Below are 21,546 nucleotides of genomic sequence, written 5' to 3'. Positions count from 1 at the left end.
AATCATTGGCATGCATCAAGCAGAGAAAACCTCTAAGGAGATTGCAGAAACGACTAAAATTGAGTTATGATTAAGAACTGTCCAACGCATTATTAAAAACTGGAAGGATAGTGGGGAACCTTCGTCTTCGAGGTAAAATTGTGGTCGTAAAAAAAATCCTGACTGATCATGATCGGCAATCGCTTAAATGTTTGGTGAAATCAAATTGTAGAAAAACAACAGTAGAACTCAGGGCTATGTTTAATAGTGAAAGTAAGAGCATTTCCACACACACAATGCAAACCTGACTACCTAAATATATGGAATGACCAGGTTATTCCAACAATGGATTTTTTCTTCCCTGATGGCACGGGCATATTCCAAGATGTCAATGCCAGGATTCATTGGTCTCAAATTGGGAAAGAGTGGTTCAGGGAGCATGAGACATCATTTTCACACATGGATTTGCCACCACAGATTCCAGACCTTATCCCCATTGAGAATCTTTGGGATGTACTGGAGAAGGCTTTGCTTAGTGGTCCGACTCTCCCATCATCAATACAAGATCTTGGTGAAAAATGAACGCAACACTGGACGGAAATAAATCTTGTGACATTGCAGAAGCTTATCGAAACAATGCCACAGCGAATGCGTGGCCAACAAAATATTAGTGTGTGACGGGCAACTTTTTCTTTGGCCAGGCAGTATATATATATATATATATATATATATATATATATATATATATATATATAAGCTTCCCACTGTCACTGGTTCCTAAGAAAGTTTGCAGAACCCTGCGATCATCTCATCCCTAGTTTCAATAAAACTAAATGTAATAGAGGTGTGTAACTGCCATTGTAACTTTCTTGGAAAATACACATTGCCTGATTCAGGTACAGTAGATCTTCTTTATTTAATTAGCTAGGAGTCATTGACCCAGAACAATTATACAGGTTGGGAGTTCTGGCTTCACTTGGTATGATAGCCAGGTGACTGGCATTGTCAGAAGGAGGTCAGCAACAGTAACCCACATACAGTAATTCATTTTTCGATTTCCTTCTATTAAATTTATTTCCATAATTTGTGTTCATTATTGATTCCTGCCCAGTGGTCAGCTTCCTGCATATTTGCTATTTACTTACAAGCTGCCTGTATGCCGCTCCCAGAAAGTATTTCTCCCTGGTCAACCTTACCAGTTGCCTGAAAATTTCACCATATCTGTGAATCCATAATCTATGCTTACCATTTAATTCGATGTTCAACGTTTTACTCCCCTTCATTATTATTTTGCCTGAAACTGTTTTCGCTTCACAGTAATATTTCCCAGAATTCTTCACCTTAGCGAACTGGAATCCATATTTGTCAGATGAACCAAAACTCAGAATATTTCCTCCATCTTTGTAGAAAGCAAACTGCAGTTCTGTCTCTGGTCTGTATGGAGACACATTTGTGTGACATGTCACAGTAACATTATCTCCTTCCATTACCGGAAATGGGGTCACTTTTATTTCTGGAGTTGTGAAGATTTCTATAAAACACAAATAATAAACAGTATACCTCCCTTTTTTCACCAGGACATGAAGGAACCATTAGATTTTACCAGATTAGTAGGATCTTTTTCAGATAATTAATGTAACTTTCTTTGCATTTTTAAAATTTGACTTTGTCTTACAGGTGGTGAACACATTGCCCATATTAAAAAAGAATAGTGCACACATGCAACAGAAATGACTATCAAATATGAAGACAATCCATAAATAAAAATGTGTATTTGGTCCCACCATATGGCCATATCGTGCTCAAGCCCACCACTACGTCAAAGTACCCCATTGTCAGTGGGTCCTACACTATCCATAAAAAAATGGATGAATCCAACCTCTCTAACCCTTGGAGACAACACTCCTTGCTGGGAGAGATGTGCTAATGCACTACAAGGGACTCCTCCTATATCTACTTGATAGTGGACACTGTGGATATACACAGTGTCCACTATCCTATAATATACTGTGGACAGGTGTGTGTGTGGGGGGGTAGGGTGCTCAACCTCAGAAGTCTGGTCAGACTGAATACATAATAAACAAGAAAATAGCCAGGGATGGGACAAGGGATGGCGAAGAGGGGCAACTGCAAAGCAAAGTAGCAACAAATGGACGCAGGGTACTACACCCATTCTATGGCATTCATTAATAGTGGGGGAAGAGGGAGGGAGGCAATTCTGGATCCTTGCCCTGGGCTCTGGACGACCCTGTCCCAGTATTGCCCATAGCTATGCTGCCTGTCAACAACATTGTGCAGTTTCTTACAACAATGAGTTAATTCCAAACATTCTTCAGATTGATTATTTGCTGGGGAAGTAAAATAATTTCTTAAAATGTACCTTCAAATAAAGTGCTCACCCTAGTTCTGCCCTCCTGGCCTGGACACTCCACCCCAAAACTGCTATTTATGTCTTTTATCAAAGGGTCTTTACTCCAATCATTTGAGGTCATGGTGTAAGGATTGCTGGTTTGCATTCCGTTCTGCGAAAATAGCAAGGCGTCTTTCCCTGAAGGCAAAATGCTCTAACAGTCCTTGGATGCCCCCCAGGACTTAAAGCATGATGCTCTATTTGCAGAACCAAGATGCTTCCCAGCAACTCTTGACAACAGAAATAGTTCATGTACTGTGCCAGATGGCTTCACGGGGGAAAGGTTCAAAGGTGTTGCGTGCAGGAGTGACCAGGACTAGTGGCTGGCTGGATGTCCAGTTAGCAGTGGTCTGTGCTGACAGCAGACAATAGTATAATTCAATATCCATGCAAGTGTAAAGGCAGGCAGCATGCAGAAGCATAATCCATTATCCAGGCAAGGACCAGGGCAGGCCACAATTAGTAGAACAACCTGTTGCTATTCAGGTAAGGGTCAAGGCAGGCAGCAATCAGTAGTGTAATCTGTTATATAGACATGTGGGATCAGACAAATAGAGGTAATCCAGAACAAGGTGCTCAGTTGACGAGCCAGCTAGTTAAACACAATCACAATCCCAGAGTCCCTAGGGTTGATTTACTAAAGGTAAATAGGCTGTTCACTTTGCAAAGAAAGTTGCACTTTGCAAGGAAATTTGACACAGAGCTGGGTGAATGAGGGAAAGTTCTGATCATTTGCATCATCCAATCATGTGCAAGCAAACTGACATGACACCACATTGACAAAGCTCTGGGGAAAATTCCCTTGCAAAGTGAAAGGCCTATTAGTCATTAGTAAATCAACCTCTCTATCTCCCAAGTTCTGCAATTTTAATAATCAAATATACATATAGTACATTATAAATATTGTGTTGTCATCTTAATTTTTCTGACTTTTCTCCAGGACTGTGTGGGGAATCAAAGTGAGACACTAACCGGATCCAAAGCTAGAGGAGTAGAGCAAATCTCTGCGAATAATTAACACTTGAGAAGGACAAATCTGCTCCACTCCACCCCAATAAATTTGCAGGGCTTACCCATCACGGATACAGAAGTTCCTCCACTGTGCTTATAATACAGTTGGTTGTGATAAACCTCTTTCTTACACATATATCCAGGAGATACTCCCAGATTTATGTTATTAATATGTAACTCAGGATCAGATTGCCAATTTTCTATGACAGCATTATCTTTGTAAAATATAGTCCGTCTTCCAGAATATCCGGGATAATGGTGACATCTCAGAGTCGCATCGTCACCTTCATGAACATAGAGAGGAGCCTGCAGGATCACCCAGTCTAAAAAAAGAGAACCATAGGCAATCTGTATTAGAGCAAATATACATAAAGAATGTTCTACCCCTTCAAGCTGTTCCCAACCTTTATATAAATCACTCAGACTATCATGTTGTACCAGCCTTGCCCATGACATGGTATAATGCTGTGCGTAGACATTGCTGGACCAAAGGTAAAATCTTGAGATGTAGAGCTCCTTAGGGAAACCAAAGCAGACATCTCTTCCTTGCAAGTTCAATGTATATCCAGAGGCATGTTTAACTGGCAGAAGTAAAACAAAACAGAGCCCACAGGACTAGTGTTGAGCGAACACGGACTGTATTGTTCGGGTCCGTACCGGATAATTGGATTTTTGTTACCCGGACACGGACCCGAAAACTTTACTGTATGTTCGGGTTTAAAATCCGTGTTCAGTAATTTTATTTCCTGTATTTTATGTAATGGCGCGCTTTTAATGGCGGGCTTTCAACAGCCAATCAACAAGCGTTTAACTGGTGTGCGCCATCACAGCCATGCCTACTAATGTATTAGTAGCTGTGATTGGCCATCTGAAGCATGTGACCCATGTCTTTATAAGCTCGAGAGACACAGCGCGGTGCGTCATTCTGCTGTAGGGAGAGAGCACACATCATACGTGCTGGCTGCTGCTGATTAGGGACAGACAGGGAAAAATTGTGCCCGAAATGAATGCAGGGACAGGTCGGAGTGTAGGCAGGGAAAGATATTTGAGCATTTTAGGGACAGGCTGGAGAGATTAGCCAGGGAGAGATTAGGAGACACAGGACAGAACAATCGTCCATTAGCGATCTACATCGATTTTGCTGTGTGGGGGGTGGTGCAGTGAACAATCTTTTTGCCCTCACTTGAGACCACTGAGGAGGAGGAGGAGGAGGGAGAAAAAAAATATTTTTATCAGTCTGTTGTGTGCAGCATTCAGCTATATTTTACTACAGAGTGCAGTTCTAATCTGCTATTTAAAAATTACAAATTTAAAGGGGAATTTTTTTTAAGAGTACTTGCCATGCTCTTAACTACATTTTGCTGTCATTTGCAGCACTCTAGCCCTTTACATTGGTTTTTTAGAGCCATTTTAGTGCCTAAAAGTTTGGGTCCCCATTGACTTCAATAGGGTTCGGTGTCCGGGTAAAGTTCGGAAAAAGTCTGGGTCGCAGACCCGGACTTTTTTTTCAAGTTCGGCCGAACCCGCCGAACACGGACATCCAGGTGTCCGCTCAACTCTACACAGGACAGTATAGATAAAGTATCCTTTAATTGATGAAATAAAGATAAATTGCGCTTACAAGTTGTGTTTAGTTATCAATTAAAAGATGGGATAATATGGAAATAACCGCGCCAATGGAAAATTATCACAAAAATAGGCTGCAACTTCAAGTGTAACCACACCCTTACAAAAATACAAATAAACAAGCGCTCAACGTTAAATTATATGTCCATACACCTAAGTGATAGGTGAAACAAAAATTAGTGATAAAACATATATCAATTGAAATAAAAATGTGAGATCAAATAAATGTCCATAATAGTCCAAATAAATGTTGATATGTAAAAACAGTTGATATCAATCCGGACTCCCTATGGTAATGCGCTTACCAGAACATGATATGTTTGTAGATATCTGTGCTTAGACTCCCGGAAGTGAATAACGTGGAATCATAAAAGAAAAAAGAGGAACGCCATAGCATAAAACCCCAACAAAAAAATCATCAGTGAACTTGACACCAATGTGAATAAATGTGATCAAATCCAAAAACGGAAAAGAAAGCGAATCCTTATAGAGCCAGGGTGATTGGGTGAGTAAGTATCCACCACCAATAATAATGCTGCTTACCAGAACTAAGGATCAATGGATAGATATAGATAAAGGAATCCCCAATAGGAAAAACCTTCTAGATACTCCTTACCAGAATAAGAGAAAGGTAGACTTGTAGATGCACCAATATATAGGCATGCAATCCACCACCGATATTTACGCCCCTTACCAGACTACAATCTCATTACTAGTATGATATCAAGAAGAAGAGAATGGTAGGCCTGTGAAGAATCCACCAGGCAGGCCAAACAATCACCACCAATAAAGTAAGCCCCTTACCAGACTGTATTGTTGTCTCACATATGGTATCCTGAGGTCAGATGGATGGTAAATATTCCCACGAAATGCTCCAGGAAATGTGGCCCCAGTATTCAAAGACATAAAAGGGGAAGAGGCGCCATAGTGTAAAACGTAACAAAATTTATTAAAATGAAAGGTAAACAACTCACATGTATAGGAAATATCGTATCGTATGTATCAGCCGCCGGCCGGACGGCTGCGCACGTCCGCACAGACCGGACACTCCAGGAAATGACGTCAGCACGCCGTGACCTTACGCCGTTTCATCACAGATGACGTTTTCAAAGGTGCGGTCGGCGTGCAGACGCCATCTATTTAAGCAACAACTAACAGGATATCCGGGGGTGAGCGAAACCAGCTCGGCCATCTTACATGAGGGAGATGACAAACTAATCTGATGCTGGAATATCGCAAAACACCAGGAACCCCCAAAAAAACATAATAATGAAGGCAAATTAATAGATTGTATACATTGAAGATCGATTTACCCTCAACAAAAATAATCATAAAAAATATTTAAAATAGGTGGCCAAAATGGTATTCTTATAGAAATTACAAAGTAAGTATAAATGTCCCATAGGTTGTACGACACCATCTAGTGGCCAAGAATCGAATTGCAATTATAATGCATACAATTTACAAAATTAGACCAAGGCCCAAAACTAAGTTAGATGATGTGAATGAATATAAATAAATCAAATTAAATGAAATAAATTATATCAAAAACCGATAAGTAAATATAAACCGAAGGACTAACCACTTATATTTGGAATAAATAAATAAATAAAATCAAGTAAATGTATAAATCAAATAAGGATCACTGAATCAGTGATTCCAATTAAATGATATCATGCATTATCAATAAAAGCATTTAATGCTACGTCGATATTGAGACCGAATGGCACATAGGTCTTTGCACGATAAATCCATGACATCTCTAACCTAGAGATGCCTCTAATAAGGGGTTCACCCCTCCAGTGTGGTACAAACTTATCAATTCCTAGAAATAAAGTATTTCTAGGGTCCTTATCATGAACAGCAGCATAGTGCTTTGAGACCGAATGTTTAAGAAAACCCTTCTTTATATTGGATACGTGTTTATTCTAACACATAAGGGGCGCTTTGTCCTCCCAATATATTGATACCCGCACGGGCACTGGAGCAAATAGACCACTCCAGTGCTCATGCAGGAAATGAAGGGTTCAATGGTGTGTACCCTACCTGTGCTCTTTGCAGCAAATTATTTTACCCTCCTGAGTTTGGTGGAATTTAAGCTGCATATCTGACATCTGTTGCACCTATAAAAACCTGTCAATTGTTGTAAAAAACTAGGTTTAGGGATAGGTGGTTCCAAAACATTTGTTGCCACTTTATCTCTAAGGTTAGGGGCTCCTTTAAAGACCACTAGGGACAACAAAACTAGAGCAGTATGCCCCCTATGTATGTCAACTAGGCCTACATTGGCCCATAGATTTTGGTCCTGTCCCAGAGTGATCCCATTTTGGGACAAGCTGGTCCATTATGCCAATACGGTAATGAATACCCGCTTACGGAAGTCTCTGCATCTTATGCTATTTGGAATTAACCACGTGAGCACCATAGATCATTTGAGCCCATTGGCCACTGTCCCCCTGTGGTCACATTTATGCTTCTTGGCAGTCAAAAGAACTATCTTAAAATCACGGATCCAACCTAACCCTCCTACCTTATCTGCCCTTAAGACGGAGCTCAGGTTGTTAATGTACAAAGAACGTATGGACAGTCTTACAACACCATATCTTTACCAAAAAGTTATTTGACAAATGGAAATTCTTTATAGAGCAGGAACTTACGGTTGAGGACATTCAACATTTTATGAAGCCCTTCAGACATACGGATTGGTACTTAAAGGCGGAAGTAGCACAAACTTTGGGTAGATTAAAAATAAATGTTTTGTAGGTCTGATTACTGTTACAGTTATCACTTTTTCCTTCAAATTAATCTATATTTGTTTCATATCTAGGCTCTATGTCCATATATATATAAGGGTGACGTGCTAATACTATCACTTAAATGGACCAGCCTATGCTAGGATGTTGAGAAATTATATTCTATATATTCTTTTTTTTCTCTCTTTTTCTTTTTTTTTCTTTTCCTCTTCTTCTTTTCTTCTATTATAGAATAATGGACTTTGATATTGCGATTGTTTTCTATTTATTCTGTATGGTTTGTTGGTTTGTAAAATTGAATAAAAAGAGATTTAAAAAAAAGACCACCCGTGATCGATCAGGAAGACTTCTACGGAGAATGGGGTCATTATTCAAGATATGCCAATGACGGCCAATAAGATTTGTAATAGACCTATGTTGACTAGAAAATGATGTTATAAAAGGCAAATTAGGAGAAGAATTCTCATGATCTGTTCGTTTCTGGTTTTTTAATAGTTGGGATCTGTCCATCTGACCAACCTCAGTTAAGGTTTGTTGGAGAAATTCTCTATTGTATCCCTTGTCCAAAAACCTTTCAGTCAGAATCTGGGCTTGAGCCATAAATTCATGGATGTCAGCGCAATTGCGTCTGATACGAAGATATTGACCTTTTGGGATTGCTTGCAACCAGGGAGCATAATGACAACTGTCGACAGGAATATAAAGAATTCCTGTCCGTTGGCTTAAAAAACGTAGAGCTGATAAATTGACCATCCCTTATAGATATTACCAAGTCCAAAAAATGTATGACAGTTTGACTACATTCATGATTCAACTGTATACCTCTATTGTTAGAGTTTAGCTTGTCTAAAAATGTAATTAACTCCTGGTGTGGGCCATCCCATAGGAGGAGGACGTCATCTATATATCTGTCCCAAAGCAATATCTGCGGTCTGCGATGAGCATAGATGACGTCCTCCTCCCATTGGGCCATTAAAAGGTTGGCCAAAGACGGGGCATATTTGGCACCCATGGCCACGCCAGTAACCTGGCGAAAAAATTGCCCATTGTACCAAAAATAGTTATGGTGTGTTGCATATTCCAGCAATTCCATAATAAAGGATATTTGGGCTCTAGGTTAGTTTGAATCACGAACCAAAAACATATTCACAGCACTCAAGCCCACATCATGGGGTATCACTGTGTACAGCGAAGAAACATTTTCTGTAACTAACCAGAGATGATCCGTTGGAGTCAAACCAGACAAAAGGTTGATCACATGTCTGGTGTCCTTAATGAATGAAGGTGTGGTTTGAACCAAGGGTTGCAAATAAGAGTCTATATACTTCCCCACCTGGGACGTCACAGAGTCGATGCCACTGACAATGGGGCGACCCGGGGGGAAGTCAGACTCTTATGCAATTTAGGAAGGTAGTAGATGACAGGAGTGCGAGGGCATTTGGGAATCATAAATGCCTTTTCTTTTTTATTAAGAATGTTAAATTTGTAACCCCTGTCAACAATATCCTCCAAAGTCCTTTTATATGAATTTTTAGGATCCTTGGGCAACTGAAAATAGGTTTGCCTATCTCCCAAAATACGTTGCATCTCCATATCATAGTCTTTTTTGTCAAGTACCACGATGCCTCCCCCCTTGTCCGCTGGCCTAATGACCAGGTCCCTGTTAGCACACAAGGAATCAAGCCCCTTCTGTTGGTCAGCAGACATGGAGGTTTTATGCACCTGGATTTTATCCAAATCCCTAAGTAAAACGTCCCTAAACACCCTAAGGGATGGGGCCAGAGTCCCTGGCGGATTGAACAAAGATACGTTGGCCAACCCTGAATGTTGGAATTCAGTGCTAACCACACGATCATCTTTAATTGGGTTGCTCAAAACATATCTTTCAAAATTTATTTTTCTTATAAACTCATGGATATCCATATACGTCTGGAATGTATCCAAATGTTTAGGGGGGGCATATTTTAGGCCATTGTCCAAAATAAGTTTTTCAGAATCCGTCAGCACTGCCTTACTTAAATTGAATACACCCAGGGGGCGTGGCCAAACTGCGGATGTGAGAGGACGTGCATGCTGCGAGCTCCGCTGCTGATCCTTGCCATTATCCTGTGTAACAGCGTATCCTGCTTCGTTTTCTGCCATCCGCCAGTGCCTTGTGTCCCCTGAAGTGCTGTGATCACCCGGTGAGTCCCCAATCTTCCTAAAAACGATGTCTAAGAGGGGTAAAGAAGGGAAATCTGCACAGGCCAGCCCGATCCAAGATGGAGGTGCCTCGCAGCGCACGGCACAGAAGGCCACTTATCTGGAAGCTGCACAGAAGCTGTTTGCTAAGCCTGCTTCCCGGGACCCCCAAATACAGTCTGGGGACCATTGATCCGGCTCTCCGGGGTCCCATTCTGATACGGATGACACTGTACCGCTGGGGTATATCTCCCGCCAGATTGCTGATTGGGAGGCTGCAGATGTGGACCAGGCCCTGAGGCAGTCATCTCCAACCCCAGACACAGAGCCCACGTTGCGGGATATTATAGCTGCAGTAACCACCTGCACCACAGGACAGCTGTGGTGGAGGGCAGGGTTAGCTCCCTGGAAGATGATGTGGTGACCTTGCAAAGGGAAGTGAAACATACTGCCCTGCTCTCGGCCCAACAAGCTGCACGTCTAGATGACCTGGAGAATAGGATGAGACGGAGCAACATCAGAGCCATTGGGATCCCTGAGCGGGCGGAAGGTAAATTGAATACACCTGTGCCTGCTAAGTTTTTACTTTTTTGAATTTAATACGCCTACCTCCTCTATTTCCTCTTGAGGGTCGGCGGGTCGTTTGGTTCCCTGCGTAGCCCCTGGGAAAACCCCAACCCGGAAAACTTGGGTTATTGGGAGGTAGACAATTTGAGCTTTCAGGTGCAATTTCTCTGGGACGCTGGGAAACAGTGTATTTTTGTAGAGGCTGAGTGTTGTGTTTCTGTATTGGTTGAATATTAATAGGGCCCTCACTGTCCCTAAGGGGATAAAACTTATTTTGGACATGGCCCAATGGGAGGAGGACGCAGATATTGCTTTGGGCCAGATATATAGATGATGTCCTCCTCCTATGGGATGGCCCACACCAGGAGTTAATTACATTTTTAGACGAACTAAACTCTAACAATAGAGGTATACAGTTGAATTATGAATGTAGTCAAACTGTCATAAATTTTTTGAACTTGGTAATATCTATAAGGGATGGTTAATTTATCACCTCTATGTTTTTTAAGCCAACGGACAGGAATTCTTATATTCCTGTCGACAGTTGTCATTATGCTCCCTGATTGCAAGCAATCCCAAAAGGTCAATATCTTCGTATCAGATGCAATTGCACTGACTTCCATGAATTTATGGCTCAAGCCCCGATTCTGACTGAAAGGTTTTTGGACAAGGGATACAATAGAGAATTTCTCCAACAAACCTTAACTGAGGTTGGTCAGATGGACAGATCCCAATTATTAAAAAACCAGAAACGAACAGATCATGAGAAATCTTCTCCTAATTTGCCTTTTATAACATCATTTTCTAGTCAACATATGTCTATTAAAAATCTTATTGGCCATCATTGGCATATCTTGAATAATGACCCCATTCTCCGTAGAAGTCTTCCTGATCGACCACGGGTGGTCTTTAAAGGAGCCCCTAACCTTAGAGATAAAATGGCACCAAATGTTTTTGAACCACCTATCCCTAAACCTAGTTTTTTACAACAATTGACAGGTTTTTATAGGTGCAACAGATGTCAGATATGCAGCTTAAATTCCAACAAACTCAGGAGGGTTAAGAATCTGTTGCAAAGAGCACAGGTAGGGTACACACCAATGAACCCTTCATTTCCTGCATGAGCAATGGAGTGGTCTATTTGCTCCAGTGCCCATGCGGGTATCAATATATTGGGAGGACCAAGCGCCCCTTATGTGTTAAACGAACACGTATCCAATATAAAGAAGGGTTTTCTTAAACATTCAGTCTCAAAGCACTATGCTGCTGTTCATGATAAGGACCCTAGAAATACTTTATTTCTAGGAATTCACAAGTTCGTACCACACTGGAGGGGTGAACCCCTTATTAGAGGCATCTCTAGGTTAGAGATGTCATGGATTTATCGTGCAAAGACCTATGTGCCGTTCGGTCTCAATATCGACGTAGAATTAAATGCTTTTATTGATAATGCATGATATCATTTAATTGGAATCACTGATTCAGTGATCCTTATTTGATATATACATTTACTTGATTTTATTTATTTATTTATTCCAAATATAAGTGGTTAGTCCTTCGGTTTATATTTACTTATCGGTTTTTGATATAATTTATTTCATTTAATTCGATTTATTTATATTCATTCACATCATCTAACTTAGTTTTGGGCCTTGGTCTATTTTTGTAAATTGTATGCAATATAATTGTAATTCGATCCTTGGCCACTAGATGGTGTCGTACAACCTATGGGACATTTATACTTACTATGTAATTTTTATAATACCATTTTGGCCACTTATTTAATATATTTTTTATGATTATTTTTGTTGAGGGTAAATCGATCTTCAATGTATATAATCTATTAATTTGCCTTCATTAATATGTTTTTTGGGGGTTCCTGGTGTTTTGCGATATTCCAGCATCAGATTAGTTTGTCATCTCCCTCATGTAAGATGGCCGAGCTGGCTTCGCTCACCCCCGGATATCCTGCTAGATGTTGCTTAAATAGATGGCGTCAGCACGCCGTCCGCACCTTTGAAAGCTTCATCTGTGACGAAACGGCGTAAGGTCACGTTGTGCTGACGTCATTTCCTGGAGTGTCCGGCCTGTGCGGATGTGCGCAGCCGTCCGGCCGGCGGCTGATACATACGATACGATATTTCCTATACATGTGAGTTGTTTACCTTTCATTTTAATACATTTGTTACGTTTTACACTATGGCGCCTCTTCCCCTTTTATGTCTTTGAATACTGGGGCCACATTTCCTGGAGCATTTGGTGGGAATACTTAACATCCATCTGACCTCAGGATACCATATGTGAGACAACAATACAGTCTGGTAAGGGGCTTATTTTATCGGTGGTGATTGCTTGGCCTGCCTGGGGGATTCTTCACAAGCCTACCATTCTCTTCTTCTTGATATCATACTAGTGATGAGATTGTAGTCTCGTAAGGGGCGTACATATCGGTGGTGGATTGCATGCCTGTATATTGGTACATCTACAAGTCTACCTTTCTCTTATTCTGGTAAGGAGTATCTAGAAGGTTTTTTTTTTTTCTATTGGGGATTCCTTTATCTATATCTACCCATTGATCCTTAGTTCTGGTAAGCAGCATTATTATTGGTGGTGGATACTTACTCACCTAATCACCCTGGCTCTATAAGGATTTACTTTCTTTTCCGTTTTTGGATTTGATCACGTTTAATCACATTGGGGTCAAGTTCACTGATGATTTTTTCTTTTTGCACACCAATAATACTAGTATACATGTTTTGTGGGGTTTTACGCTATGGCGTTCCTCTTTTTTCTTTTATGATTCCACGTTATTCACGTCCGGGAGTCTAAGCACGGATACCTACAAACAAGTTGTCAGGATCCTTGATTTGAACCTTTGCTCCATTCATATCATGTTCTGGTAAGCGCATTACCATAGGGAGTCTGGATTGATATCAACTGTTTTTTACATATCAACATTTATTTGGACTATAATGGTCATTTATTTGATCTCACATTTTTATTTCAATTAATATATGTTTTATCGCAAATTTTTGTTTCACCTATCACTTAGGTGTATGGACATATAATTCAACGTTGAGCGCAACTTGTTTATTTGAATCAATTAAAAGATGTTTTTTCTGCAATATTTGGGGTGCTTCATCCATCAATGGTAAGGATTATGGAATGTAGTGGAGGAGTAAGTGTAGCTTAAGACATAGCATACTCAAAGCCAGAGAGACTCACATGCTAGTGAGTGTTGCCTAAGCATAGCCGATGGTAAGGGATGAAGTCCGTACTGGATGTGTGATCCCGCATCAGGTCCCCATGAATATGCTATGTCTTAAGACCGACCTAGCCATTTGGGTTGAAAGTATCAGTCCAGAGTGGCATTTTATCTAATCGCCAAGGCTAACCCTTTGATGTGTCCCCGCTCACACCCCCATGATATCTATTCAAGATTTCTAATTGGTATCAGGATATACTGTATATGAAGGATAAACCTTACTAGCTGCCTATTAAGTATCATGACCATTGATCTAACATATTAACGGCCCTGAAGAAGCCTCCGGCGAAACATGTTGGGGCGCTGCTCTGTGGACTAGAACCGGATTGTTCACCGGAGTAGCCACTTGCATATAACCTATATATGGTCTTGTTTATATTGTTATATCTACCTATGTGACTTATCCTACCAACTACGTCTGTTCTTTGGTCTTGTTTCTTGTTTTCTGTTTTTTGCATCTTTTATCTCCCTCATCCAGCTTATGCTAAGCTCATGATTTTATATGTAAAATGAATAAAGCTCTAATATTTTTTTATCTCTTTGTGAATACTTAATGTTTACTGGTACCGTTAAAGTCACACTCTTTGGTTTTCCAAGCCCTCATCCATCTCGCCTAGGCGGGAGCTCTGTGATTTCAGAGATATGCCCCATTTAAAATGTAATCTGGGGACGTTGGTACTGTGGTGTTAAATTTTTGAATTTTCTAAATTACTTTTAGACACACCTCAATCTATTGACCATCAACACAAGGTGTAATGACCTGCAACAATAAGGGCCCAAACCACTGGTCACCATTTAAATTGCCACTTAGCACCAATGTAATAAGGAGTACAGAGTACCAATGTAATAAGGGTCACAAACCACTAAAACAGCAGTGTATAGCTACACTTACTCCTCCACTACATTCCATAGTCCTTACCCCTGCACCGTATATATTATATGGATGTTGTCTGAACCCCCATACTCTATATCCTTCATTTTATGTTACATAGTCCTGACACTTGTACTCTAAATGCCGTGTTGTCTGTTACATAGTCCTGCCCACTGCACTCCATTTGCCGTGTTACAGTGGTGATCGAAAGTTTGGGCACCCCAGGTAAAAATTTGTATTAATGTGCATAAAGAAGCCAAGGAAAGATGGAAAAATCTCCAAAATGCATCAAATTACAGATTAGACATTCTTATATGTCAACAAAAGTTAGATTTTATTTCCATTATTTACACTTTCAAAAAACAGAAAACAAAAAAAAATGGCGTCTGCAAAAGTTTGGGCACCCTGGGGTGCCCAAGCTTTCGATCACCACTGTATACATTACAGAGACCTGACTGCAGCTTTTCACACACTGGGTTGTACATTACATAGTTCTGACCCCTGCACCATAAATGCTATAGTGTATTTACATTGCCCTAATCGCTGCAAGGTATATGCTATGCTATACATCGCACAGTCCAACTGGAGACACTGTGTTGTACATGACACAGTCCATACCATTGCACCGTATATGCATTGTTGTACTTTACGTAGCCTTGACCCCTGCACTCTTACTGTACAGTGATATAACATATTCTTGTTTTCTGCACCCAATACACTATGTTGTATGTTACATAATCATGACCACCGCGCTGAAACCGGTAAATTATGTGTTGTACATTACATTCTCCTGATCCCTGCACTCACAGTTCAAGGTGATCCAGTTTTATAACCTTAAACTGAATAAATGGCAATTTAAAGTCACAAAATGCATTTTATTTGGTGTAATAAAGTAATTGGAAGTTTTACTGAAGCAGATGACCGGTGTCTATCCTTTGAATAACTACATCTGACGCCTCTGTCAATCAAACTACCCAGGGGCCCTTTTTGCGCTGACTCTTTCTACTACTTTGTTTACCCACCTGAGAACCCATTAAGAGCTCCCGAGATAGGAATGCCTGAGGCATAGAGAGCCACCACACTGACCATGAGTGGAGACAGATTTTTTTCACTAGGAAGGCCAGGTGTTCCCCCATAGTTGAGTGACTGCAGCCTCTACAGTTGTATGTTCATTTTGACCTTTTTCCTTTCATTGTGGAAGCACTACATTCTTGTTATTAATCTACTATACTATAAGGACTCTCCTGTCTCCTCTCTTTTTTGGTGGAAAATCTGAGCTACCAGAAATCCTTGGCCAGCTTCTCAGGCTCCTTTGGTCCACAATCTACCACCACACCCCAGACCCATGAGGTATAGGAACCTCCACCTAAGTAAACCATCTAAGCACTCAATGGAAGGACCAGGGGTGGACTGATAACTCATGGGGCCCCTGGGCAAGAGGAGATCATGGGGCCCCCTTTGTCCCTGCCCACTCTCAAGCCACTTCCATGTAAAGTCCCATCTACATACATACTGCCCACATTACAAACATTTGTCACAGAATTTCGCTACACTATGTTCAAAATTAATGTTTAATAGGTTAAGAAAATAAAGAAAAATGAGCCAGAGATTCCTATTAGGAGAAGTACAGAAAAACAAGCTTTAGCTCTATTTCTCCTTTAACCACTTCTGGACCGGGCCTTTTTCTGACAATTGTTGTTTACAAGTTCAAATCAGTTTTTTTTGCTAGAAAACTACTTAGAACCCCCAAACATTATATAGATTTTTTTTTTATCAGAGACCCTAGAGAATAAAATAGAGACACTGTATTTGCGCAGCGGTCTTACAAATGCAATTGTTTTGGAAAAAAAAATATTTTTTTTATTTAAAAACATAAGAAAAGTTATCCCAATTTTTTTCTATAATGTGAAAGATAATGTTAAGCCAGGTAAATAGATACCCAACATGTCATGCTTCAAAATTGTGCACGCTCGTGGAATAGCGACAAACATTGGTACTTAAAAATCCCCATAGTTTAGAGTTACAGAGGAGGAGGAGGTCTAAGGCTCAGATTATTGCTCTCACTCTAACGATCGTGGCGATACATCACATGTGTGGTTTGAACACCGTTTACATATGTGGGCGCGACTTGCGTATGCGTTCACTTCTGCGCACGAGCTAACAGAGATGGAACGCTTTAATTTATTTTTCCTATTTTTTTTATCTTATTTTTTATTTTTACACTGTTTTTTTTCTTTTTAATGTTTTGATCATTTTTATTCCTATTACAAGGAATGAAAACATCCCTTGTAATAGAAATAAGCTTTACAAGACCTCTTTAATGTGAGATCTGGGGTCAAAAAGACCTCACATTTTACATTTAGTCTAAAAAAAGAAAAAAACAAAAGTCATCTATTTTCATGATGAAAAAAAATGGGCTCTTTAAATCCGTTGCTAGGAAGCGATGTCCAGTCCTCCAAGGCCATAGAGTCGAGTGAGGGTAATCTTGCCCTCACTCGACTTCCTGCCTGAGAGGACAGCGGACCGGATCGTTCTTCCCGACCAACGGGTCCGTGAAGTGGGGAAAACGACCAGGAAGCGGCAGGAGGAGGGGGCACCTGCCACTAAGACCACCCTTATATTAAAGCGGACTGCCCTCCACCACACCACCACCACCACCCCACCCCACCCCCACCACCCCCACCACCACTCCACCAAAGAGAAAGAAAAAAAAAAAGCGGACCGCCCGCCATTTACAAAAATAACAGGGTTATGGCAGCTATCTGCTGCCATAACCTCGGTATTTAACACCAAAGTACCAACGTAAATACTCGGCGGGCGGTCCGTAAGTGGTTAATATTTTATGTTTCTATGGGTAATCCTATGGAGGGTAAATCTCAGTATTTACTCACTATTACTAACATCCAGTCTGACAGGGTCACTTTTGTTCGTGTTGGTGCCTTTACACTGGTAATTTCCACTGTTATCTTCTTTTGCATTTTGGATTACAAAGCTTTGTCCTCTGTGTATTGGGTTATTGTTCTTGTACCAGGTGTAGCTCATATCTGCTGGAATAGGTGAACTCACATTACAGGTCATTGTTAGAGACTCAGTTGTGAAGATCTTGTCCCAGTTTGGGTTGAAGGTCACTATAGGTGGTCTCACCAAAGACCCTACAAGACAGAACATTGTACATGAGAGTTATTAGTCGGAACCTAATTATTTTGCAGCAGATAAAAATTTTGCCTATAAATTATTTAATTTTCTGTATAGGTAACCCTCATGCTACATCACTTCCATAAAGGGACTTGGAAAAAACAAAGAAGACAGCAGGCACCTAGAGGTGCACTTACCTGCAGTACCCTCCCAAACACTCCCTCCTGTCAGCCAGTTCTGACTCACAAAGCTTAGACACTAATGGATAACGCTGGGATTTGCCACTAAGCCCTGTCCCCACACATTGCTATTGGCTCATCAATGTGATGGGCAGCCTCACCAGCCAGTAGGATTGTGCTGGAGGCATGAGAAAATGTGCAAGCTTGAGCAACTGCTGAATCTTTGCCTGTTGCATCCACATGGGATTTGGGCATCAGAATTGGAATAAATTAAAATGTGGCCACTTGTCCTCTATTTATCTCATTTGTGTTCACCCCGCTTGCTTTGGCAAAGGAAACAAAATCAGGGATATATTTTCCTGGTAATGTGTAACTACCCTGCAAAAATCAATTTTTCTAATTAGATTTTGACTGATAAAAATAATGTTTAAATTTTTACATGGTGGAAATTTCTCCTTTATTTCTTATAATGTCCTTAAATTTCTTATAATGTCCTTAAATATTGGGTTAAAGTTTAGAACTGCCGAGGCTCTGCCAAGCACCGGGCTGAGGAAAAGGAGCCTTGGTTGCTGTGCTGGGTGGGGGGCACAGCTGAGGCAAGAGCTCCTGCTGCTTTTGCATCCACCTAGTCGTATCCTGCACTATGCAGGAATGAGCTATCAGTCTTAATTACTTCATCCCTTTCCCTCATGTTTGTATGTATCTTTTATTTTTTAAAACACTAAAGCATTAGAGAGCTGGGGAGGGGGAGTGGGGGCACTGTTAGAGTCCTCTTTCTGGGCACCAGAGGTCCTTTTTCTGGCACTGCTTTGGGGAAAAATATATGGGGCCCCCCTCTCAAAACACCAGTCTGGTCCTGAGGGACACAGTGCACTTGCACAGCACCAGCTCCCATAAAGTTTAGGTGAAAATGCAGCTGGGATGGGTACAATGTTTCTTCCTCTCAACTGTAAGCAAAAAGCTATTCCTCTTTACCAGTGTATTAAAAAAAGGGGTAAAAATTTTCTTTATTCCCAGGTCTTCCCTTCATTTAAGAGCTCCATCTGGTTCCTTGGCTACATGGCCCATGATACAGACATGCCTCCAACGGGACGCTATGGCCTGGACTTCTGGAAGGCCTTACAGCTTTAACACTTCTTCAGTTCTTTGGATCCTCTGAACCACTTTCGACGTCTGTTAACTAGTTTTGTACAATTTGGGACTGTTCAGGGCACTATGACACACACTCTATAAAATTGATTTCCTCCTGGTTTCACCACCAGATGACTTCAAATTGCCTTATTTACAAAAGTGGGAGAAACATGTAGATAGAACCTTTGCAGCAGATATAAGCAGAAGCAATGTCCGCTTTGCACTAAAATCATCTATTTCTACGTGGATACGGAAAATAATTTAAGGATCTTGACCAGAAATGGTTCTCGGTCAAGTCTTAACCACTTAAGCCCCGGAAGATTTTACCCCCTTCCTGACCAGGGGGTATTTTGCGATTCGGCACTGCGTGACTTTAACTGACAATTGCGCGGTCGTGCGCCGCTGTATCTAAACGAATTTGGCATCCTTTTTTCCCACAAACAGAGCTTTCTTTTGGTGGTATTTGATCACCTGTGTGATTTTTTGATCATGCGCTATAAACAAAAAAAGAGCGTAAATTTTGCAAAAATAGCAATATTTTTCACATTTTTTTTATATGAAATTCCCCCCAAAAAAATGTAAAAATCAAAATTTTTTTACATTTTCGGCCAATTTGTTTTACGCTACCTATGTTTGGTAAAAAAAATCGCAAAAAGCGTATTTTGATTGGTTTGCGCAAAAGTTATCGCGTTTACTAACTAAGGGAAAGATTTTTGTCATTTTTGTCGTTTTTTTTTTTTAACGCGTAATGGCTACGGGCGCTGACATGATCCCACGGCGTCTTTTCCGGGTTCGGCGGCTCCGGCGCTGTGATTGGCCGGAGCCGCGATGACGTCACTCCCGCGCATGCGCGCGGGAGTCATTTTCCGGCAAGCTCCCGGGAAGGGAAGCTGAAGGTCTGCGATTTTTTTTTTGCGGTACTGCGACATTGCGGCGGACAGATCGGACCCTTGACTGACATTTTTGACACTTTTGGGGTTACCAGTGACATTTCTACAGTAATCAGTGCTATACATATGCACTGTTACTGTAAAAATACACTGGTAGTGAAGGGGTTAACTTTTTTTGAGAGGGAGGGGCTATGTGTGTCCCTAGGGGCGTGATTCTAACTGTGATTGGCTGTGGCTTGAGATGTATGAACAGTGATCAGCGGTTCTACATAGTAGAACCGTATGATCATCATTCATACACCGGGGAGAATGACAGGCGGCTTGTTTACACTAGCCGCCTGACTTTCTCCCTCTCCCCCGACGATCGCGGAGTGACCGGCGGACATCCGGCGGCGCGCGCTCGCTCCCTAGACCCTCACAGGCTAGCGACGTAGATCTACGTCACTTTGCCTGTGAGGGGCTGACTGCCGACGTAAATCGTCGTTAGGCAGTCGGCAAGTGGTTAAAGCGGTTGTAAACCTAAAATAAAAAAATAAAAAAACCTGCAAGACAAAGGCATAATGAGCTAGTATGCGTCGCATACTAGCTCATTATGAATTACTTACCTTAGAACGAAGTCCTGACATGGACCCCCAGGCACCGCTACGGGAGCTGACATGATCCCACGGCGTCTCTTCCGGGTTTGATGATGTCACTCCCGCGCATGCACGCGGGAGTCATTTTCCGGCAAGCTCCCGGCAAGGGAAGCTGAAGGTCCGCCGGACCTTCAGATTGCATGCGCCGCTCGCATGAGCGGCTGCATGCACTGCAAATAAATTAATTGTTCCTACAGGAAAGCCTTGTTATAGGCTTACCTGTAGTTAAAAGTGAAAAAAAAGCGGGATACTACCGCTTTAAGAAGTGTAAAGAATATGAATATCCTTAGGCAGCTCTTCAAGGAGCGGTGGCCAAACGTGAGCTCTAAGCTTGAGAAAGGAACTGGGTGTGCAAGAAGGCAAGAGTCAAAACAGAACATATAAAGTTGAGATTACATTTTTTTCAGACTCATAGGTCATCAAAAGCCAATGTTCTTTCATCACTAAGTGCTTAGTACTTATGAACAAAACAGGCACTGGACTGATAACATTGTTGGAATCCTGAAGGGTAGTTAGTATGATTGCTCCCGATGATGGTGAGCAAGCCCTAATAAATGGGGACCCTTTGAACTCCTAAAACACAGTGAATTTTCTAACATAGGAGACTCAATAAAATTATATGGTTGTCATGTTTAAAAGATGTCTGTCAGTTATGTCATTATTGACGTATTTTAAATCATTACAGCTTTCATTATCTGGTAAAGGAGCATCACTTACCTGTTTTGTCCAAAATGACCACTAAAAAAAAATAAAAGAGAAAGTCAATGCAAAATTTTATCTTACAGAGGCATAGGCAGATGAGGTTTAAAAAAAGGCGTCTCTTGCGCTGAGCACCAGTCAGGCTAGGGAGTGTGTGATCAGACTTGCTACCTCACAGTTAATGGGAATAGCTAGGGGACTTGTTACCCTGCAG

General features: G+C 41.2%; 2 protein-coding genes across 2 annotated transcripts in view; both read right to left on the bottom strand.

The window, feature by feature from the left end:
* Nucleotides 1-17,847, bottom strand: part of LOC309569740 (high affinity immunoglobulin gamma Fc receptor I-like) — a 29,591-nt gene extending 11,744 nt beyond the window's left edge. Inside the window, exons 1-3 of the mRNA XM_082275726.1 lie at nucleotides 17,555-17,847; nucleotides 3,463-3,723; nucleotides 1,226-1,510 (exon numbers count right to left, since the gene is read on the bottom strand). Coding sequence (XP_082131852.1) covers nucleotides 1,226-1,510; nucleotides 3,463-3,723; nucleotides 17,555-17,831 — 823 coding nt within the window. The 5' untranslated portion in view covers nucleotides 17,832-17,847. The remainder of the gene's footprint in view (nucleotides 1-1,225; nucleotides 1,511-3,462; nucleotides 3,724-17,554) is intronic.
* The window catches only part of LOC309569101 (high affinity immunoglobulin gamma Fc receptor I-like), a gene marked incomplete at its 3' end in the record, with an annotated part of 90,225 nt that overhangs the window by 52,505 nt on the left and 16,174 nt on the right, over nucleotides 1-21,546 (bottom strand). The window lies entirely within an intron of this gene.

Source organism: Pelophylax lessonae (genome assembly GCF_965119305.1).
Source record: "Pelophylax lessonae genome assembly, chromosome: 13".
NCBI classification, from domain to species: Eukaryota; Metazoa; Chordata; class Amphibia; order Anura; family Ranidae; genus Pelophylax; species Pelophylax lessonae.
The sequence above is the reverse complement of the archived record's forward strand: the minus strand, read 5'-3'. Positions and strand labels throughout refer to the sequence as shown.